The 22,538-nt window shown below is 49.6% G+C and overlaps 2 protein-coding genes across 4 annotated transcripts; both read right to left on the reverse strand.

The window, feature by feature from the left end:
- Positions 1–3,592: 3,592 nt before the first annotated feature.
- On the reverse strand, positions 3,593–8,995 carry Rps19 (ribosomal protein S19). 3 transcript variants are annotated; one of them, XM_075989106.1, is made up of 6 exons: positions 8,880–8,995; positions 8,338–8,408; positions 7,998–8,098; positions 4,740–4,923; positions 4,260–4,314; positions 3,593–3,663 (listed from the first exon to the last, which is right to left on the reverse strand). In XM_075989106.1, exons 2-6 carry the CDS (start codon positions 8,406–8,408, stop codon positions 3,637–3,639), a joined length of 438 nt encoding a protein of 145 aa, XP_075845221.1. In that variant the 5' UTR covers positions 8,880–8,995; the 3' UTR covers positions 3,593–3,636. The 3 variants fall into 3 exon arrangements, with proteins under 3 accessions (XP_075845221.1, XP_075845241.1, XP_075845230.1); XM_075989126.1 differs by lacking the exon at positions 8,880–8,995 and adding an exon at positions 8,689–8,812; XM_075989115.1 differs by lacking the exon at positions 8,880–8,995 and adding an exon at positions 8,674–8,789.
- An 8,999-nt stretch (positions 8,996–17,994) lies between these two features.
- Dmrtc2 (DMRT like family C2) lies at positions 17,995–22,124 on the reverse strand. The gene is made up of 8 exons (XM_075958490.1): positions 21,901–22,124; positions 21,678–21,832; positions 20,714–20,790; positions 20,284–20,464; positions 20,012–20,138; positions 19,148–19,208; positions 18,835–19,009; positions 17,995–18,107 (listed from the first exon to the last, which is right to left on the reverse strand). Exons 1-8 carry the CDS (start codon positions 22,122–22,124, stop codon positions 17,995–17,997), a joined length of 1,113 nt encoding a protein of 370 aa, XP_075814605.1.
- Between the last annotated feature and the right edge of the window lie 414 nt (positions 22,125–22,538).

Here is a 22,538-nt window from a genome sequence, read left to right on the forward strand (position 1 = left end):
CCGAAGCTGCTGACTTGCAGACTCTCTTCAGACAAAACAAATTAAAATAACAAAAGGGGGCCAGCTGAGCTACATAAGACCCTGTCTCAACAAACAAACACACCCCAAACCAGGCTGGAGAGATAAGTTGGCTCAGCTGTGTAAGAGCACAAAGAGTTCCTGCTGAGAACCCGAGTTCCCACACTCACATGGTGGATTACAATTGTTAAATCCAGTTTCAGAGGGTCCAGCCTCTTCTGAAGAATATGTGGGCTTATGCACACATGTGGTACACACGCGCACACACACACACACACACACATACACACAAATACCTCCCCAAGTAGAAAAAAAATGAAAAATAATTTGATCTGGGTGGTGGTGGCACATGCCTTTTGTTATGCCCAGATCAGGAGTCCCCACAAAACCAACCAGGAGACTAAGTCCTGTATGTAAAGGCAAGGAACCTTTATTCTTACACAAGTCTGCAAACTTGTCTCTCCATATGCCCAGTGTATTGTAGTGATTGGAGAGCCCCGAGCTCAGGTAGAGTTGGGTTTTTATAGTAGCAAAGGTGGGGGTGGTTGAGGGATTTCTAAGGTTTAGGATCCCTGATTGGCTGACATTTGTCTAGGGGTGTCCTGGTGAAAACAATGGGTGTGTGCAGGCAGGTATGATCCTGTCTACAATGGTTGGAACGTTAGGAATTTCTTTTGGATGGTCTGTTCCTGGGTGGTGTCTGGGTAGTCTCAGTTTGTGGTCTTTATCAGAACCAAGTATTGCCCTCAGGGTAAACAAACTACTGAGACTCAGGCCTCTAGTGAGCTTGCCGTGGTTGGACCTTTAATCCTAGCTTTTGGGAGGCAGAGGCAGGTGAATCTCTGAGTTTGAGATCAGCTTTGTCTACAGAGAAAAGAAACCCTGTCTTGCAAAACCAAAGAACCAAACAAAAAGAGAAAAAGAGAGAGAGAGAGAGAGAGAGAGAGAGAGAGAGAGAGAGAGAGAGAGAGAGAGAGAGACTAATTTGAAATCGACTGGGGGTAGCTGAGCAGAATAACAGTAGCTTTGGTCAGGTCCCAGGTTCAATTCTTAGAACATCAACAAAACAAAAACCACACTCATCGCAGGATGTTTTTTTTTCTTGAACAATCGTGAAACAATTCCAAGGTACATTTGCAGGAGAAAGGACATGCTGTAGCACGTTCAATAGGGCAGCCGAAAGCCGCAGAGCAGCGGTCAAGTCAGTGTCAGAAATGGGGAGAAAAACCCGGGTGTAGGTAATGGGGTTGACACTGCCTGCTGTTTGGGGACAATGGTCTGTGATAAAGACAGCCGTGTACACCCTTGACTTTCACCTCTGGGGGGAAAAGGACTGGGGTTGGGGAAGGACTCAAATAGTTTTACACAACTTTTTTTTTCTTACTCCCCGCCCCCCCCCAATGGGTTTTTCTCTGTAGCTTTGGAGTTCCCCATCCTGAAACTCACTTTGTAGATCAGGCTGGTCTTGAATTTACAGAGATCAACCTGTCTCTGCCTCCCGAGTGCTGGGATTAAAAGTATGTGCCACCATTACCTGGTTTTGACTTTGTAGTCCCCCCCCCTCCCATTATGTTGCCTTGGAGTCTGTCCTGGCACTAGCTCTGTAGACCAGGCTGGCCTCACACTCACAGAGATCCACCTGCCTCTGCCTCCCGAGAGCTGGGGTTAAAGGTGTGTGCCACCACGCTTAGCTCTGTAGTATTTAGTGTCTTTATTGCCTACAACGTTTGGTTCTGTTTGGGATGGAACTCTGGGCCTCTCCTGCGCCAGGCAGTTTTTGCTACTGAGTTACAATTGCATAATATTTTTTCCTATTTTTTTAAAGCTATTTATGATGCTTTGTTTGCCTCACGCTTTTAATCCCAGCACTCGGGAGGCAGAGGCAGAGGCAGAGGCAGAGGCAGAGGCAGAGGCAGAGCTAGTTCCAGGACTGGCTCCAAAGCTACAGAGAAACCTTGTTTCAAAAACCAAAAAAAAAAAAAAAGATGCTTTGCTTGCATATACATCTGTCAGAGAACCAGATCCCAGACAATTGTGAGTTGCCATTCGCCTCTAAGAGCAGCCAATGCTCTTGCTCTTAACTGCTGAGTTCTCTCCAGCCCCACTTGGGAGTGGGGTAGAGACAAAGATGGCCTTTCTCTGTGTAGCCCTGGAACTTTGGTTTGCAGACCAGTCTGGCTTTGAACTCCTTAGACCCACTTGCCACCACTGCCTGGCCAGCATTCTGTGCAGGTGTGTCTTGCTCTTGGGTATGCACAAGTGTAGGTGTCCCTGAGGCCACAGGTATTGGATCCCCTAGAGCTGAAGCTATAGTGAGCCTTCTGATATGGATGCTAGGAACTGAACTGAGGTCTCTGCAGAGTAGCAAGTGTCCTCAACTTGGAAGCCCTCAAAGCCATGGGTGGGGAGCTTTGCAAGGCTGCTTTGAATACTGCTTTACATGCCTGAAATATTTCATAACTTAAAAATAGGCCAAGTGGCCCAAAGGAGTGGTGCAGGACGGTAATCCCAGTACTCTGAAGGTGGACAGCAGGGGGCCAGGAGCTCCAGGTCATTGTGCTAAAAACTATTACTTGGGCTTCAAGACCAAGGTCAGCTGATATATAGCAAGAGTCCATTTCTCCTGTTTGGTAGTAATGACCCCTTTTATGAACTTGGTGATATCACCAAGAGAGCACTCAGTAGTCCCTGAAGAAGCTTACTTCCCCTTCTCTTCAGAACCTGCCCCCTCCCACCCACATTGCGAGGTGCCTGCCTTTGGAGGGCAGGACAGCTGCTCTCCAGTTCCAAGCTGCTACTAGGGGAACCTCAGAGGAGCCAGAACTTTCTCGGTAGTGGCTGCCCCCTAGTGGCAGCCGCGAAGCAACTTCCTGACACATGTAATCAGCCGGGCCAAAACATTCCTCTTGGCCACAGAAAGGGTCTTGCATGAGCTCAGGCTTAAGGTGGACTGCATGGGCTGACACAGGCCACATCCTCACAGCCTCGAAGCATCCAGTTACCCAGGGTTTGTCCCTTCAAATGCTGTAGGATATCCATCCCAAGAAGCTTGCTGGACACAGAAAACTGCCTGTCCCTATGTTTCAACCTGGGAGGGGTGGTTCTCATGTGGCTTGAAAACTCAGGAGTCCCCTCTGCAGGGAGCCAGTTTCACCTGGCATGCTGCGGATTGTTAACAGACTGGGGAGGAGGAAGGTGAGCCACAGACATGTAATTTCAAAATCCAGAGCCTCCCTTAAGATAGGGTTGATTGACCCGGGAAGTTGCCAGGATGACTCGGGCTAGGCTGGCCTTCTGGAGAGCTCAGGCCCAGCATATTCAACTGTACACTCCTTACAGGCACCATGACATCAGGCAGGGATTGCAGCATCCACCTTTCATCCTTAGTGGAAGATGGCAGGACAGCTAGGGGAAGGGAAGGTCACTATGCTGCCTTCTCACAACCCAAAACTTTCTCTTCTTGGGAACACACCTGTAGCCCAGCCCTGACACCACAGTTCTACTGGTGTCTTGGGATTCCCAGGGAAGCCCTGTATTAAAAAACAAAACCAAGAAATCAAAAGCAGACTCAGACCAGGATTATGAATGAGGCAATTTATTAACCCAGCATCCTTTGTCCTAATGCTTCTTGTTGGCAGCTGCCACCTGTGAAAAGACAGAAGGATCAGTGAGTGGTCTAAAGGCATAGCCATGGCTCACTACCCAGAGCCACGCCCTCTGCCCCACTACTGCAGACACCTCCAGCTTTGTGGATCAGTCACTGTCCCAAGGGTAAGGTCACTGTGCCAACATTTGTGTCTAGACGGCCCTTTACTGAGATCCCAAGCTCAAAGCTAAAGTCTTCCAAGAACCTCAGTAGAGGTGCAGTCTGTAGCAGAGAAAATCAGGCATGGGGTACCTTGTTAGACCCCATGGGCTCTGCTTTTTTTGGGTGAGATCACCCAACCCAAAAGGTAGTGGGAATGAAGTCACCCTACAGTGACTCGTTCTGTGCCTGAACCAGTCTACCACCCCAATCTCCACCTCCCCTAAATTGCTTGCATCTGGTGCCTAATAAGTATGAGGACCAAGTTAGGGCAGAATCCTTTACCAAGGTGATCTGTATGGAGGTGAGGGACAGTGCAGACAGGTATAGTTTACCCAAGGCAGACCTTAGACCTTAAGTGGTTTTTTTCCCTGTCCCAGTATGACCTTCTCTGGCTGTGTCCCAATGGAAAAAAAGGAGCTGGTGCACCCCTCACCTGTCCGGCAATCCTGTCCAGATCTCTCTGTCCCTGAGGTGTTAGCTTGCGGCCCCTGTGCAAAAGAGAAAGAAAAATTAATTCTTGGCTGAGCGCCCAACCCCGCCTCTTGGGGGAGGACAGAAGAAAGCACTGAGCAAGGGAGCCACATTCTTCTTGCCAAGCCCCACTCGTGCCCAAGCCAGCTGCATCCTAAGGAGCTGGAAGGCAGGAGTGGGAGACCCCTGGGAGCTGACGAGGTGTCGTTTGTGTAAGCATTAGATCAAAAGCCCCGAAAAATCAATTGGGAAAAGTTAACGAGCAGGCTAATGAAAGCGGACAGTCGCTAAATTACCTTCTCAGAGCCAGAGAGGTCTGGGTGAGGGCCTCACGGTTTGCTTTCTGAAGGCCCTGTACTTCCATTTGTAGGGAGGCCCAACAGCTTCACCACAAGTCACCAATGGGCAATGACCACCCTAATTCTGGCACAACCCTGCATACCCGTCCTGGTCCTTTTCCACCATTTTCAGTCCCTCCAGGGCTTGGAGAACGCGGCGGGCCACACTCTTGGAGCCTCTGCTGAAGTGGCTGGGCCTGACACCGTTTCTCTGCCGTCCTCCATAGATCTTGGTCATGGAGCCAACCCCGGCACCACCACGCAGGTACAGGTGCCGTGCTGTAGAGGCTGGAGGTGGGGCAAGAGGGAGTCTGAGGCTCATTCTTTCTACATTCACCGTGGGGAGTGAGGCAATGTCTCACAGCTTTACAGAGCAAACAACACGCACCAGAACTGGGGCTTGACATCCCTGGTTCTCCCTCCCCTGTAACTTTCCCAAGGGTGACTGACCATCTCCACATGCCTGCGGCAGGACAGTGAAGAAGGAACTGACTGTTTTACAGCATAGCTTAGCCCTAGAGAACGAGGCCAAGATCTGGCAGGGCAGTCATGTTCTGTTGTGGGTACCATAAACTTGGAATCTCAGCCATGGATACAGGACTGTTCCTGCAGGCAGCCTCCTGGCCTGTCAAACAAGCTTTGGCAAAACCTTGAAGGCCATGCCCCAAGGTGCTGACTGGTGCTGCCTGCCATTCTCTGCATCATGCATTCTCCTTCATTCTCAAGCAGAAAATAAAGTCTCAGGAGCGACATGACCCTGGGGATCCTGGGGCCCAGGAGATTCAATAGTCCTGCAGAGCACTTATAAAACCATTTAGGAAACAAGGGACTTAGGCCACCTGGCTAGGAAATACAGGGATATCTTCATCCCCTTAAACAAAAAAGCAGGCAGTCATTTTAAATCTGGCCCCACTGCCACCTCTCTTCTGGCAGCCAGGAGCCACCAGGTTAAGTAGAAATTTACTTTACTGACTCCAGCCAGGTTGTGTGGGCTCCCCTGATGTACTCATTCTCCTTGCTCCCACAGCAAGGCCGCTAGCCTGATACTTTTTTAAAGCATATACCTGCCAAGATTGACAGACTCACGTGGTGTCACTAGACAACTCCACCTTTAAGACCAACTCAAATGCTCCACAGCCACTACCCTACCCAACGCCAGAACCGATCATCACCCATCTGCTCTCTTCCTCAGGGCACCAGACCAGGGATTAGATTAGCCTGGGCACAGCAGGTGCCTGAATCTCCTGCACTGCTACCCCCCCCCCTGCGTCTGCACAACAGTATCAAAGGAAAGCAACTGTCCCAACAGGCACAGTGGCCAGGCAGGGAGGAAACTGCAGCAAAGACCACCAGCGTCTCTAATGGGATTTACAGTCCTTTTCAGTACCACAGAAGCACCAGCTACTTAGAAGGCACTCATTGCCACCCCAAATCTGCATGCATTTCCTTCTGGTTTTTGAAAGGACTTATTTAGAGGCTGTAAACAGCAAGATGAAGCTCATTTCTTATCACTCTCTTCCTCAATAAGACCCTGGGCTCTAGCACATTTTTAAGGCAAAACTTTAGGCAAGCCGGGCGGTGGTGGCGCACGCCTTTAATCCCAGCACTCGGGAGGCAGAGGCAGGCGGATCTCTGTGAGTTCGAGGCCAGCCTGGTCTACAAGAGCTAGTTCCAGGACAGGAACCTAAAGCTACAGAGAAACCCTGTCTCGAAAAGCCAAGAAAAAAAAACCACAACTTTAGGCAAATCCACAGAATTGTTGCTGAATTTTAGAGGATTAATGAGACAGGACGTTGGCCTTCAATGTCTTCCCACTGCCCTGGGGAGCTGTGCCCAGGAGGGGCTGGTGTCCTTCATCTGAACTTATTTGCAGGCCTCAGTTCAGGAGGCACACAGCTTAGCAGTGCGAATGGTGGCCCCATCTTCACCAGCGGTGTCAAAGTGTCAGATGAGGAACCGTAATCTTTCATCCTGACCCTTTCTCAGCCAAACTAAGGAAAAACTGCTTTCCTAGCCCCAATTCACCCTCCTACTGGCTCCTCAGTCACTGAACTTCTGGTCCTAACCCATCACACCTCCGAACCCCACGCCCACAGCCTTTCCTCACCTCCAAACAAACACAAGCCTGCTACCCCACTGCACACCTGGTCCCAAACTCAAGCACCACCTGGCAAGATTCCATTCATTGCCAATACCTTCCCACTTTTAGGCTTGGGATGCAGCCCAGAGTGCTCGTCTAGCATATACAGAGCCAGAATCCAACCCTCAGCACCTGGGAGGCAGAGGGCAGCCTGGTCTCTTGGCGAATTCCTGGCCAAACAGGGTGTACACAGTGAGACCCCATCTCCAAACACAAGCCAGCAGTGACAAAGGTGGTAGGGTCACACGATCAACTGGTGGACATGCATGACCCCCCCCAACATCAACCCTGAAAAAGACAACCAATTCTGCCTGGGAGGTACACAACACATGTGTACTAACCACTCTACCCAGAGAAAACCACTATCCTTCCTCTTGCAATGCCAAATCCGAGTTGCACCAAGTAGAGCGCCGTCAATGTCTGTGTGCTTGCTTCTGAGACGGGAAGAAGGGCATATTTTAGCTAGGCCTCACCACTGCTGTAGGCAGAGAAGCCACCTTCCCTACATCACCCTCATCCTTTTAAGAAAATACAAAATTGCGTTGGCAGGTGGATGCACCGACCTTTTCCCACACTGTGGAATTGACCTTTTGGTTTTCAGAGGCTGTGTTGAGTCATGATGGTCCCTGTGCCCATGCCAAAGCCTGAAACAAAGTGGATCCCATGGACATTTGACTTAATAAACGCTAATATAAATTTATAGACTGTTTCACATTTTGAAGTGATGAGCAATGTGTTTCCTATGACCCAGTGAGTTCTCAGGTAGGGGGTCCCTTAGCGGAGACCAATATAGATGCTGTGACCTTGGCACAACCCAGCACTGATCCCACCCTGCAGAGCTAACCACAGACTATAGCTTACAGAACACCAAAACATCCGAATAGGACCCATAGCTCCAGAGAGAAAAAAGTTTTCTCTTGGGGCGCTCAGAGCCGTAAGTTCCCTCTGAGAACAAGGAGCAGCACCCCAACTTGCCAATCTTTCAGCAGAGAATCACCTGATAGAGATGGATCTGAATTAGAATGTTACACAATGGACACTGTCAGACTCTCAAGTGAGCGCCTGTAAGTAAAATAAACAGTTTTCTTGTTCCCAGGTTTCCTTTCACATTCAGAGATAGTTATTAGAGCATGAGGTCTGTCTCAGCACAGTTGAGAGGAGATGGGGTTCCTGCCTGGGGTCACCCAGCTCCCCATTCCCAGCCAAAGTCCCCAGTCCTCACCAGCTCGCGTGTAGAACCAGTTCTCATCATAGGGGGCAAGCTCTTTATGTTTGGCCAGCTTGACTGTGTCCACCCATTCGGGGACTTTCAGCTTCCCGGACCTGGGACCAAAAGAATCGAGAAAAGGACATTTCACAAATTTCCATAAAATGACTTCCGATCCCAGAAACCATAGCCCGTCAACAGAACCAACTCGGAAAAAGCAGGATGGGTGCTAGCATATGAACTAACAGGATAACACGGAAACATGGCCATCCTAGGCCTAATTTAGAAAAGGCCCCAACAAGAGGCCATTCTGACTAGCCACACTTTGGGGTCACAGCTCCGGCCCGACACTTACTTTTTGAGGAAGGCTGCCAGAGCTCTGACGAACTCCTGCTGGTTAACGTCTTTTACAGTAACTCCAGGCATCTGGGAGGAAAGGCAAGTGTGTCAATAGGAGGCTTGGTTCGAAACACTGACGCGGTTCCAGGTCAACAGCAACCCCGCTACTCCTCCATCCAGACCGAAGCCCCAACATCCTCCCCGCCTTTCGCCAAGTGCAGCCCGGCTCTTCCAGGTTCAACAGAGCTCCCGGGTGCCCACAGCATGCGGATCACAAGCCGGCGTGGTGACCGCGTGGGAGACTCCTCCATACCCCTCTCCCTCAGCCCACGTTCCCGGGCATTCCACTCACCCCTCCGCTGCCCACCTATAACCCCTTTTGGACTCCCGGATTTGTGGCCACAGGCATGTCCGGGCCTGCCGCTCGCACGTGGCCGCGGCTCCAAGGGGCGGAGCGACCCCGCGCCGGGCTTCCTGCGGTCCCGGCACGAGCTCTTGGGGGCCAGACAGTCCGGCCCCATGGCCCCGCGCACAGCCGGACCCAGAGCTCTCGCTTACCGTGCGGCCTCCGCGCTGCTAGCCAGGGGAAAGGGAACGACGGGGTTTCCCGGGCGCACAAGTCGGGCGTCGAGTCTCGCGAGAGTTCGGAGTGCTCGCGAGAGCGGCTAGACCAGCGTCTCCGCCTCTCTGAGGGCGAATATGGCTTCGTCTTCACCTAAAATGGGAGGTCCTGTAAGAGGAAGGGGTGGAGAAGGGACAGGGGACGAGAGGAGGGGGGCTGTTTTCTCTTTCCGTTTTTTTCGTGAGTGTTGCGAAACTGGAGAGAGGAGAACGTGGCTTCGTTTGAGCCTCGTGTGTCTGGTGGGAACAGAAGTGGCGGAAACTACTGAGGGCGGAAGGAAAGCGGGGTTCTGCGTGAAGGGCGTTTTCCTTGGCCGGAAGTGGGAGTAGTAAGGGCGGAACCGAGACTGGAAGTGTAGTGAAGAGGCAAGGATGACATGTGGCGATCATCCCCTTTTGTCCTAGCACTAGTTTTCGCGAGACCGGAACTACACGGAAGCCCCACCCTTCTTTGGGCGGAAATTGCTTCAGCTTGCTTGCCGCTAGCGGAGTGGAACTAAGGCGTTGGAAGCGGGGGAGGAGATTAGGGCAGGGACAACGAGGCAGGGGCGGGACCTTGATGGAGGTTCCGCTCTGCCGTCTAGCGCTGGAATCCGATTGCTCAACCCGTTAGTCTCGCCTCATTTGCTCATTTAGAATCATCATTCAGGTTTATCTGTGTAACGTTATTATTTTTGTTGTTGTTTTTTGAGACAGGACTTCATTTAGCCAAGTCTGGAACTTTGTATTTATCCAAGGTTGTCTCTGAACTCACGATCCCCCTGCTTCACGCTACAAGAATGTTGCATGTCAGGCTCTGAGTTTAGTCCTCTGCCCCACCGGCCCTGCGCGCGCATAAAATGTTTGAATGTTTGAAGCTATGGTACATCCAGACGATTAAATGTTATTCAAGATAAAAGAAGGAATGGGGGCCAATGAGGTGTCTTAAGAAGGTCGAAGTGCTTGCCATACAAACCTGATGACCTGAGTTTGGTTCTTGTAACCCACCGTGGGAAAAAAAGAGAGAGAACCAGCTACAGATAGTTGTCTTCTGACTTGCATAAACTCATCCATTGACACATAGATGTTCACATATCGCGCGTGCTCACGCACACCCCTTCCCTCTACACACACTGATAAAATATAAAATTTAGAAAAGATACTGAAAAGAAATGAGTTATTAATACTTCAGACAGGAGAAACGTCAAGCCTTTTCTCTCCAGCCTGACGGCTGGAGGGAGATGGTTCAACTCTTCCAGAGGACCTGAGTTCAGTTCCCAGCACCCACACTGAAGTGGCTGATAGTCGTCTGTAATTCCCTCTGCAGGGGATAAGATGTTTTCCTCTGGCTTCCTCAGGCATCTACATGCATATATGTGCATGTGCACACACATACACATATGTAAAATTAAAAAAAAACTTAAACACTGAAATCGGTGGGCATAGTGATGTACACCTATAATCCTAACACTCAGAAGGCAGAGGCAGGATGATTACTGCAAATTTGAGGGCAGATTGGCCAGCCAAATGTAAGGAGACTTTGTATCAAAATCCCCAAACCAAAACAACATCAATACAAAATCCACTTACAAGATTAGTCATGTGCACTTCTGAGATGTCTGTGAGGACGCTGACCTACTCAATGAATTAATGCCTTGATGGATTCATTACAGGAGGTCACTGGTGAGAGGTGGGAGAGGTGAGCAGCTGGGGACTGAATCTTGCCCGGGTCCTTTCTCAGCAGGACACACCCAGCACAACAGTGACTTGCCCTAGGGCATGTGACAATAAACTACCCCCCCCCTTAAACTGAGGAAAAAATAAACTTTCAAGTTGTTTCTGTCTGGTGCCTGGTCACAATGAATCCGTGTGGATTCAGCAGTTGTCGCAGACGCATGCTTTGCTGTTGGGTTGGTAGAGGGAGAGGCTATAGGAAGGAGGGCTGATATATGGAAACTTGCTTTTTCACTAATTTTCCAGGCCTCCATCATGGCATTTTCATGCGCATGTGTTATTTTACTGTCTCCTTCATTCTCCTTGCCCTTAGCCACTCCTGCTGGCTCCCTTTCTCCAGCTAGCGAGTACCCATTCTGTGCTCCTGTTACATGGAATCCATTGGCATACTTTCCACCTCCTTCAGATTTCTTCCTCCCCCTTGGGACCTGCCTTCTAACTTCATGACTCCTCTCCCACATACAAGTACAAAAACATAATTTTAAATCTAAGTTCTGCACATATGCAGTTTTTGTCTTTCTCAGTCTGGCTGGCTTCCAGTTCGTTTCATTTCCCTGGAATCATTAGGACTTCATTACTTTGTGTTTGTTTGTTTTTGTTTTTAAGACAGGTTTTCTGGGTCCGGGCGGTGGTGGCGCCTGCCTTCAATCCCAGCACTTGGGAGGCAGAGGCAGGTGGATCTCTGTGAGTTCAAGGCCAGCCTGGTCTACAAGAGCTAGTTCTAGGACAGGAACCAAAAAGCTACGGAGAAACCCTGTCTCGAAAATTAAAAAAAAAAAAAAAGACAGGTTTTCTGACTGGCCTGGAACTCACTCTATAGACCAGGCTGGCCTCAAACTCACAGAGATCCGCCTGCCTCTGCCTCCTGAGTGCTGGGATTAAAGGCGTGTGCCACCACCGCCCTGCTTCATTACTTCCTTAGGGCTTCAAGATTTTTCACTGCTTATACATGCCACACTTCGTCTGTTCCTCTGAGTTGGAAATCTACAGTGCAGCTATACATATACATATGCAAGTATCTCTGTGGTCTGTTGACTTAAGAGTCCTTTGGATTTATATATACCCAACACATAGCAGGTCCATATAGTAGTTTTAGTTTTCATTTTTAAACTTGTTTTAGATTATTTCATGCATGTATATGTGTTTTGCTGCATGTGTCTGTGTACACCACAGGCATGCTTGGTGGATGTCAGAAGACGGCACCTGATTCTCTGGAGCTGGAGCTGTGACGGTTGTGAGTCACCAGGTGGGCTCTGGACTGAACCTAGGTCCTCTGCAAAATCAACAAGTGCTTTTTACCACCGGAGCCTTCTGCAGCTGGACAAGCTTATTTCTTCCAACTGCGAGTGGGGTGTTCTTTCTCCACATCTTCATCAGCATGTATTATTATTAATTTTCTTGGTTATAGCAGTAATTAACTATGATTTTGGTGCTGTGATAAAACACCATGGTCAAGGTACCCTATAGAAGAAAGAGTTTATTTGGGTTACAGTTCCAGAGGGTTAAAAGTCCATCATGACATCAGGCAGGTATGGTGGCAGGAACAGAAAGCTAAGAGCTACATTTTCAAAATAACAAAACAGAAAGTGCTAACTGGATGTGGCAAGAGGCTTTTAACTTCAAAGTCTACCCCTAGTTGCATACTTCCTCCAGAAAGGTCCGCACCACTTAAACCTCCCCAAACAGTGTCATCAACTGGGGACCAAGTGTTCTAATGTCCAAGACTATAGGGGAACTTTGTCATTCAAACTATCACAATAACTGTTTTGATTGGGGTGAAATAGAATCTCAGTGTGGTTTTGTGTGGTGTGTGTGCCGCATGTGTGTACATATATGTGTCTGTGTGTGTATGTGCAAGTGGTGTGTCAATCAGAAGACAGTCTCCAGTATCGGTCCTCACCTTGCACCTCGTTTGAGGCGGTATCGTTCACCGTTTGCTGCATACACCAGGTTAGCTGACTCACGAGCTTCTGGAGACCCTCTGCTTTCCATCTTGCAGTGTGATCTCTGGGGTTACAGATGTGCACTACAACACCCGGATTCACCTGGGTTGTGGGGATTCAAACTCAGATCCTCATGCTTGTATGGCAACCACTTGGACATCTTTCCAGCCACTCAATGCAGTTTTCTCTGTTTTATTTAATTATTTGTGTGTATGGGAGTTTGCCTGCAAGTACGTCTGTGTATGACGTGTGCCTGGTACCTATAAAGGCCAGAAACAGGTGTTAGACCTCCTGGACTTGGAGTTATGTGACAGTTGTAAGTGGCCATGTGGCTGCTGGAACTCAAACACAGTCCTCTGGAAGAGCTGCCAGTGTTCTCAACCACTGGCCTGTCTCTCCTTGCATTCTCTTGTCTAATGTGTACTTGGCAAACATATTTTTTCACATTCTGTAGGCTGTTCCTCAGCCCCTACTCCGTAGTGATTGGAAACACTGCTTTCTGTAAAACTAAAAGTAAGCAAAATGGAAAAGGATGGCCCGAGGGCAGGAACACCATTCCTAAGGGACTGGACAGAACCTGTTTAGTCAGCCATTCATTTTAAGTGCCCCAGAGAGGAAGTCCACAATAGGCCTGTCCTCTTTGGATAACTATTCTGGGGGTTGGGGACATAGATTGACACTATGATACTAGCACAGCTTAGCATGATCAAGTCTGTACCTCCAAGGAACATAAAGGTCTGAAGAGCTTAACACAGGTATTGGTGGGATAAAAGATAGATCGTGCTTTTGGGAAAAGCTCCGGATCCCATGAGGGTCTACACAGGCATGGTTGCCTGCTATGGAGCTTGAGCATAGGGTTGCAAAGCTAGCTACGCAAGCAGACGGGTTAAGAGATGAGTCTACGTGAACCAGGAATGAGGATGGAGTAGGTGTCATGAGGTCATTTTCCTGCCTGGACTGTAAGTGTGGTCAGAAGCAGGTCAGGTTCCTGTAGGGCTGGAGTGACCAGAATATGGATAGTCAAAGGACAGAATGTGAAATGTGCCCTTGAAACAAAACCGGGGCTCTTGTGGGGAGGAGTCTTGTGTGGAGAAGAGTGAGGAGGGCACTTGGAAACTTATTGTCATTTCTGTAGAGTATTAAGAGAGTTTGAGACAAAAGCTCAGATCAGGCAACCTTAGGGAGCAGGACAGGAAACCGGTGTTCACAGTCCACTGGCCGAAACTTCAGGGATGCTTAGGGCCAGGAGCCTGGTGCCTCCTCAGCAGCAGGTGAAGGGAGGTGGAAAATGAAAACGAGAGCAGTTCGTGTGTGTGTGTGTGTGTGTGTGTGTACATGCACGCGTGTGCGCACACGAGACCATGCCCAGCTTTCAGCACAGTCTCAGTATGTAACCCTGGCTAGCCCGGGACTCTGTATAGACCAGGCTGGCTGCGAACTCATAGAGGTCCACCTGCTTCTTCCTCCTGGAAGGAGGGAGTGTGAGGATGAAAAGCATGGGTCACCACACAAAGCTAAATTCTTAAGTCTTCCCTGATCTCAAGGCTGACCTCTGCAGATTTGCAGCACTTCCTTAGGGAGTGTTTGGGGGTTCACATGACTTGAATGATTGGTTGGCCTCCTCTCTGCTCCCTTCCCTGCCATTTATTAATTTATTTAAAAGATGTATGCCCCAGCTAACTGCTGAGTTACACTAGTATAATCAGCTTCTTTTTCTTTTAATTAGCTAGCGGATGTGTGTGTGTGTGTGTGTGTGTGTGTGTGTGTGTGGCAGGTCGTGCAGCAGAGTGGAGGTCAGAGGGTAACAAACATCCTGGAGCTGTTCTCACCTTCCAGCTTCCTTGGTCACAGTAGCCAGCACCCCCCCCCCCCCAGCCTTCCCACTGTGGCTCTCCTGCCACTACCCTGTGTCCTGTTCCTTTTTTACACCACCCTTTTCTTTTATCTTTTTTGGCTGTGTGACCTTGGTCAGCCCTAGCAGCACCGTCTTAGCGAGGTGCATTTGCAGCCAGCGCTTCTCCGTTGCTCTGTGACTCTTGGGCTCAGTCATCTGTCACTGGAAGAACTAGGCACTGCTAGCCAGGCTTAGGCAGGTCTATTAAAGGGCAATCGTATATCTAAGTTATAACTAGGGAGGGACAAAAGGTGTGAGGCTGGCTGTAGTCTTTTGTTCTCTTACAGTGTCCCCGATTAGTGCTGCAGTTCTTTATTCTGCAGTCTGCTGTGGAGAAGGAATAGCCCATCTTCTCAAGGCCTCGAATTAAGAGAACAGGGTGTTGTTGGGTCCCACCATCATTCATCATCTTGAGTAAGAAGAGTGATGCAGGTAATGCCAGAAGAACAGTCAGTTATCAGGTATGTTGCTGAGCTCTGAGCTCCCCACCCACAGGAGGAAGGACAGGTGCCCCACGTCTTCCTAGTGCAGCAATAGCTCACCAGGGGTCCTGTTTGCAAGGACTCCAAGAGGGCTCCACAGCCAAGGACTAGCAAACAGATGCTCTGTTATTAGCTGGGCCTGGTGGCTCATAGGGACCTTGTAATTCCAGTACTCAGTAAGCTGGGGTAGGAAGAGTGCCACGAATTTGAAGCTAGCCTGGCTCACAAAATGTGTTTGAAGTCAACCAGGCTAGAGCTAGCTCCTATCTCAAATCCAACCAGTGGGGCCTGGAGAACTGGTACAGTTAAGCACATTGGCTGCAGTTTCAGAAGACCCCGGAGTTCAATTCCTAGCACCCACACAGCAGCTCACAGCCAACTCTAATTCCAGGTCCAGAGGAACCGATGCCCTCTTCTGGCATCCTTGGGTACTGCATGCACACAGTGCACAGACATAAATGCAGGCAAAAGACCCTTGCACATAAACAAGAAAAAAAAAAAGTCTTTAAACAGACTGTATGTCAGGTGTGGTGGCTTACATCTTTAAACTCAGCACTCAGGAGGCAGAGGTAGGTGGATGTCTGAGTTTGAGGCCAGCCTGGTCTACAGAGTGAGTCCCAGGGCAGTCAGGGCTACACAGAAAAACCCTGTTTTGCAAAACAAACAAACAAATTGGACTGTGCTTTGCACTGTGATATTAATATTAACATGAGATCTTGAGGATAAGCAAGAAAGGAAATTGTTAAATAGTGGCGTGTGTGTGTGCATCAAGTTGACAAGGGGTCAATTGTACCAGTTATTTGTCAACTTGACACAAGCTGGAGTCATCTGGGAAGAAGGTCCCTCAGTTCAGAAAATGGCCCCATCAGGCTGGTCTGCAGCAAGTCCTTGGGGCAGCTTGTTAAGTAATTATTTAAGTGGGAGGGCCCAGCCTACTGTGTGTGTTCCTAACCCTGGGCAGGTGGTCCTCATGTGTAAGAAAGCAGACTGAGGGACTGGAGAGATGGCTCAGCAGTTAAGAGCACTGGCTCCTCTTCCAGAGGACCCGAGTTCAATTCCCAGCACCCACACATAAGCTAACAACTGTTTGTAATTCTAAGATCGGACACCTTCACACAGACATACATGCAGGCAAAACACCAATGCACATAAAATAAAAACAAACAATTTAAAATAAAGTAGACTGGACACATCATGATGAACAAGTCAGTGAGCAGTGCCCCTCCATAGCCTCTGCTTCAGATCCTGCCTCCAGGCTCCTGCTCTGACTTCCTTCAGAGACTGACTGAGGTTCAGACATGTCAGTCAAGTAGCCTCTCTCCAAGTTGCTTTGGTCATGGTGTTTATCACAGCAATGGAAGGCAAATAAGGACACCAACCCAAAACATTATACAATGACAACTTTGGTAGAAAAAGGGAGAGACACTTGTGAGAACTGCTTCCGCCGGATGTGTGTTCCCTGTAGCCTCAAATCCTTCATTCCGTGCTTTATAAAACGTCAAGGCCTAGCAACAAGGAGGAATTTAGATTGTTTTCTGGAGAATTCCCTTGACCTGCTGGGCTAATACTTTCCCTTTTCAGTATAGATTACAGAGTTGCTGTTGGGACTCAACAATTAGAAAGCATTCTCTAGTCTTTGACCAAGTCTTGTATTTGCTGGTTGATACATTGTTTGAGACGCTGGGGTACTGAACCCGGGCCTCATCGTTCCAGGCAGCACTGTGCTACTGCGCTACAGGCCTGGCCCCTCTAATGGATTATTTTAAGAAGACAGTGAATCTTCCTAGTTAGGAAGATCCTTGATAAAAACTAACTTGGTTCTTGCTGTCCTGCTTGGCTTCAATTTTCCCATCCGGAAAATGTCATGTTAGATTAGTATCAAATTAGTATTCTATTGGCCAAAGCTGACTGGAAGCTATGTTATCTGGCCAAATATAACATTTAAAGAAGGCTATACCAATGTTTGAGAATTACTATAAGATGTTGGACACAGAAACACAGTTCTCTAATTTCCCTCGAAAAACCAGAGGATGTGGCAACACTGAGGCCAGGTTTCTGCCGGGAATTATCCACGAGGCTAGAGAAGACTGCCTGTAGGTAAGACATACAATCTGTTTCCCAGTCTCCACTGGGCTGTCTTCACTCCTTTATTTGGTCTCCCTGCCCCAGTTAGGTGTCATCTTAATCTGTGGCTCTCTGGCTAGCAGGAAACAGGGTATACTTTGTACAGAGCAGTGGATTAATCACCGCATTAGTGATTCCCCAGCACCTTCCTCTGCTACTCTTCCACATGCATGTCTAGGTGAGGTGTGGGATCCTCTGGAACAGGAGTTACAGACAGCTGTGAGCTGCCATGTAGGTGCTGGGAATTGAACCTGGATCCTCTGGAAGAGCAGCCTGTGCTCTTAACCACTGAGCCACCTCTCTATCCCCTCTCTGTTATTCTTATGAGGGCATAACTAGAAGTCCAAGATTATGTTTTTTTTTACTTTGTTGTTGTTTATAGATATGTCATAAGCGATCCTACCTCGGCCAGTGAGTGCTGGGATTACAGTGCCTAGGTCTGTGGTAGTTATTAAGTAGATGACTTCTATTTTGAGATGGGAGTCAAATAGTCCTGTCAATCAGGGTAAACTCTGTATTTTGATGGCTTAAACAGAAAAGGTTTATTTCTTACAGAAACCTACATACAATGTGAACATATTCTTGTATTTTTACATGCAGAGACAGACGTGAGCACATAGGCATATATAGAACATAAACTCATGCAAAAATGTATTTAGATATGGGTCCTCCAACTGCCCAGCTGCCTCCATTGAGGGACTTAAAAAGGGCTATGAGAACATCCACCTCCAGTCAAGGAAATACCCACACTACAAAAGGAACTGGAAAGCTTTAAAAAAAGGCTGAAGCTTGCATTACATTAAATCCTATGCAAAATGCATAAATAAAATACCAAATATGCAGTGCCTGCAGTTTGTCGTCTCTTTGTCCTAGTGAGGCAACCTCCATCTTGGTTTCTAGCTGAGGAGGGAGATGGATCCCAGACGCCCAATGTGCAGAGAGACAGAGGAAGCTGGACTGGGCCTGAGAGGTGGGCCGACAGGCTGGAATCCTCTTCCCCCAGGAGGAGCTGTGGGCAGACAGGAACTGGCAGGCTCGGGTCAAATCCAACCCACTGCCCCTCACTCCTTCCGTGGTCTATGCCCGCCTCTCCAGCCCACACCAAAGCTATCATGCTTTGTCTGGCTCTGAACATTGCCCTGGTCCCCTTTGTACAGCTGCTGGTCCAGACTCAAAAGCCACATCTCTATACTCAGAAGACCCCAGCCTCATCCCTCCCGTTTCCAGCAGACCCTCTAGACAACACTGCATTGGACAGGGGCATTCTCAGCCTTTACCGCTTGTTCCCTGGAACTTTCTCCTTCTTCACATTTCTCCTAGTCTTGCCACTGAAGCTTGTGAGGGTCTCTAGGTTCCCCAGCGGAATGGAAGCTCTTGGGAGGCAGTTTATCAGCCTTTCTAGTCCAGACCCTGGTTACTGCTCTCCCTTCCCAGGCTTGAGCAGGAAGCTAGGGTCTGGAGACCAGGCTCTGTAGTGTCTTTCTAAATGCCAGCCTGGAAAGTCTACACCAAGAGCCTGGTTTTCGTTGATAGCAAGACACTGGACATTTGTCATTTAGAACAAAACTGGTAAAGAGTGACGTCAACCGCAGTCTCAGAGGCCAGGCTGAAAACTTAGGGACCTGAACCTGAGGACATTCAGCTCATGTCTGGGCCATCTTGGTTAGCCTTTGCTTATTCTAATGGCTTCCATTTACCAACCAATCTTATTTCATTCTCTCTTCTCAGGAAGTTACCTGGTGGGCCACAGGGATGGAGCAGAGAGATCCAGGCAGGGTTTGGGGGGACAGATGGGGTCAGGCGGGGAGCCTGGGATGAATCTTTCAGACCTACAAGGGCCTCAGCTGCCTCTCGCTGTAACTGCCGCTCTGAGGGGCCAGATGTCCAGGCCAGGCAAGAGGTTCCAGGGGCCTGCGAAGGAGCGGGGAGTATCAGACTGGGAACCCTTACTTCCACACACCCTGCAAGTGCTTCCTTCAGCCACCTGCTTTCCCCTTCTGCAGGTCCAGCCTCCCCCCAGGCCCATGGAGACCATTTCTTTGCCAAGACCTGTGGCTGTAGCAGGAGAGAGTCTGGGGCTCCGCAGGACTGGAGTATCAGAGTTGAACATCTGGAAAAAGGAGAGACACATGGGAAGTGGGTGGGGCATTCTGACCTGGGGACAAAGTTCCAGGCTGGCCACTGGACTCCGTGGGCTTTGCTTTCTATAAAATGAGAATCTCGCCCAGGTTTCTCCTCCCACACTACTGTGAAGATCATAGGGAACCAATGGTGTCAGGTTTCCAAAAGCAGATAAAACACCCAGGGGGACTGGGATTCTTGTCTGCTCTACTAGCCTGCTTTCTCCAGTCCAGCTTTTAGCCATGTTGTTCAAGGTCAGGGCACGTACTAGGTGTTATTATTATGACAACCCCAGACAAGAGATTACTAGAAATTGCTGATATTAAAACAGGCTCTGAGAGGTGTGAATATTGTCAGTGCCTCTCAGGAAACAGTAGAACAGTTGAGATCTGCCTGCCTGTTAGCTTGAGTTAGTCTGAGACCCTTTTCCTTTTTTTTAAATATTTTATTTATTTATTATGTATACAATATTCTTTCTGTGTGTATGCTTGCAGGCCAAAAGAGGGCACCAGCCCTCATTACAGATGGTTGTGAGCCACCATGTGGTTGCTGGGAATTGAACTCAGGACCATTGGAAGAGCAGGCAATGCTCTTAACCACTGAGCCATCTCTCCAGCCCCCCCTCTTTTTTTTTAAGTTAAGAATTTTATGTAGCCCAGGCTGACTTTGTGTAATGTAGCTGAAAATTACCCTGGAACCCTGCCATTTCTGGCTCAACCTCCCAGTGCTGGGATTACAGCTGTGCGCCATCACACTTGGCTAGGAATTTTCTTCTGTCGTGTTCCTACTTACGTGTGAGGCAGGTTAGGGGGTCCCTGGGGCTCTCCAGAGAGTGGAGCTGCCAGCACTGAGCGAGATCCTGGGCAGGTTGGGAGGGTTCCATGAGTGGGCAGCCGGAGAGACGTGCCAGGGTCAAAGCCTACGGAGGGCAAGAGAAGCAGAAAGGATGGGCGCAGAGACCGTGGATGTCCTTCCTCTTCCCACGTGTCCGTTTCCTCTCCCTTTTCTGCTGTGGCGGCAACCTAGCATTCAGATATCTGTCGAGTAACAGGAGGATGTCGTACCAGGGAAGGGATGCAGAGGGACAGCAGGCTCCTGGCACAGCAAGCGGCACACTACTGGAGGTGGCATTGAGAGGCCTGGAGGCAGCCAGTGTCCAGGGCCCCAAGGCCCAGGAGGCACTGGAGTCCAGGGCAAAGGCAAGGCTTCCTGGGGGCGGCTGAGCAGCAGAGGCCCATAGTTCTCCTGTAAGGGGAGAGGGCCCAGGGCAGAGGCATGAGCCTGCAGAAGCAAGCATGCTCCAGGATGAGGGCAGGACCCGAAGCTATGGGCAGCTCTTAAAGTCCCATCTTTTTTCTCCCATAGGTCCCAGGTGAGTCACTGAAGGGCAACGACAAGTCAGGGGTGAGCTGGAAGCCAGTGCAGAGAGCACAGAGGGGACAGTCCGGGCAGGAGGCAGGCGAGGAGCCATCCCTCAGGACCCCGTCTCCTTACCTTCCCAGGGGGTGTCAGCACCAGTGGGACTGCTCCATGGGGACTCTGAGGCTGGGGCGCTATGTTCTCCTTTCCAGCTGTGAGGAACCAGGGAGAGATTCACCCCTTTCCTGACCCCTATCCTATCCCAACTTCAGCTAAGTTCTCGTCTCTCTCTCTGATTTCTTTATTCTTTTTTTTTTTCCATGTAGCTCAGGCTGACTTTGAATCCCTGATCCTCCTTCCTCCATATGCTATCATGCCCCGGTCTGTTCTGTGGCTTTGCTTCTCTTTCCCAGCCCTTCCACCTTCTCCTCAAGACAGCATCTAGTTTGGTAGCTCAGGTTGGCTTCCAACTCACTCTCCTCTTCTTTCTCCAGGGCTGGAGTTACAGACATGCTGACCATGCCCCACTCCTCGGCTCTCCTTTTAACTTCTTGTTTGTGTGACATGGTGTGTGTGTGTGTGTAGGCCACAGGACAATTCTGGGGAGTCAGTTCTCTCCTTTGACCTTTATGTAGGCTCTGAGGATCAAGCTCAGGTCACCAGGTTTATTCAGCAAGTACCTTTACCCTGACCCACCCCACTGTTCCCATCCCCCATTTTCTATCTTCAGTTGTCACTGCACCCTTGCCCACATTTTAAAATAAAATTTTATTTATTCTTATGAGTGTTTTGCCTGCATGTATGTCTGTGCCACATCTGTGCATGGTATCTGCTGAGGCAAAAGGCGATAGGTTCTGGAGCCGCTCTACAGACGTGGTGAGCTGCCTGGAGAGCCAGCGGCCCGCTCTGGCGCTCTTGACTGCTGCCTCACATCCCCAGGCCCTTCAGTACAGTTGACAGACAGTTGGACAGGATGAGGCCCAGAGAGAGGAAACACCTTGCCCAAGGCCACATGCTGACTGAATTTAAGGCCAGAGATGCAAGTCCTTACTCTTACTATACCCAAATCCCTGTCCCATCCCCAGCCAGAGACACTCACAAGGGACCCCTGGTCGAATGGCTCCCTTCTTGACACGGAGGGGAGCTTTCAGGGGGGTTGTCCCTTTCATCAGGCCCTGAGCCAGGTGCCTCTTTAGCTGAGCCTCCTGCTGCCTACGCAAGGCCACTTGGGCAGCCATGACTCTCCGACGTTCCCTAAGAGTCAGAAGTCAGCCTTCTGGAGGAGAACCATTCCCCTTCCCCCGCCCAAATCTTATACTCACAGGATAAGGACACATTTGTGACACTCGCAAGCCTGAAAGAGGCAGAGGCGCTTGTGGCCCTTGAGATGGGCTGTGACACCATGGTTACGACAGCGGGCACAGGTTGGAGAGCGACTGACAGGTCTCCTGGGAATGAGTTCTGTGCTCTGGGGGACTCTGTCCTCGCTCCCTGGGGAAGAGTCAGCAGAGCAGTGGTGGAGAGCAGGTGCTTCACTGGGGTCCATGGATCTAGAGCAGGAGTGCTGGCTCAGGACAGTCACATGGGCTCTGTCCTAACCAGCCCTTCTGCTTTTGGGGAGCCACATCTGTGCTCATTCATCTTGTCCCTCTCAGGACCCAGCTTTCTCCCTGCTTCTCCTCTCTTCAGCCCATAACCTTTCTCATAGACCCTCCTTTCCCAGAAACTACTCTCTTCTTTCTCAAGTATTTGCTCAACACAAACATCCTCCTCTTTTGTCGTGCTGAATGCCAGCTTCAGGCATAGATATGTTTGCCCTCCCAGAGCTCTCAAGGATGCTTATCCTCCCAAACAGGGTTTCCGGGCATCCTCTTCAACACCCGCCATCGTACCTCTTTGCATTTATCCGGTCCTTAAAAACATTCTTACGCGGCTGCTCAGTCCTAAGCCCACCTGTGCT

Source organism: Microtus pennsylvanicus, chromosome 1, assembly GCF_037038515.1.
Source record: "Microtus pennsylvanicus isolate mMicPen1 chromosome 1, mMicPen1.hap1, whole genome shotgun sequence".
NCBI classification, from domain to species: Eukaryota; Metazoa; Chordata; class Mammalia; order Rodentia; family Cricetidae; genus Microtus; species Microtus pennsylvanicus.

Coding starts and splice junctions, on each gene's coding strand:
- Rps19 (XM_075989106.1), bottom strand. CDS start 8,408: ATGCCTGGAGTTACTGTAAAAGACGTTAACCAGCAGGAGTTCGTCAGA. Junction 4,924..7,997: donor CTGGTTCTACACGCGAGCTG/GTGAGGACTGGG, acceptor CCCCACCTCCAG/CCTCTACAGCACGGCACCTG. Junction 3,664..4,259: donor TGGACAGGATTGCCGGACAG/GTGAGGGGTGCA, acceptor GTCTTTTCACAG/GTGGCAGCTGCCAACAAGAA.
- Dmrtc2 (XM_075958490.1), bottom strand. CDS start 22,124: ATGGACCCCAGTGAAGCACCTGCTCTCCACCACTGCTCTGCTGACTCT. Junction 19,010..19,147: donor CTCTCCTGCTACAGCCACAG/GTCTTGGCAAAG, acceptor GCTCCTTCGCAG/GCCCCTGGAACCTCTTGCCT. Junction 18,108..18,834: donor CCATCCCTGTGGCCCACCAG/GTAACTTCCTGA, acceptor GTCTGCCCACAG/CTCCTCCTGGGGGAAGAGGA.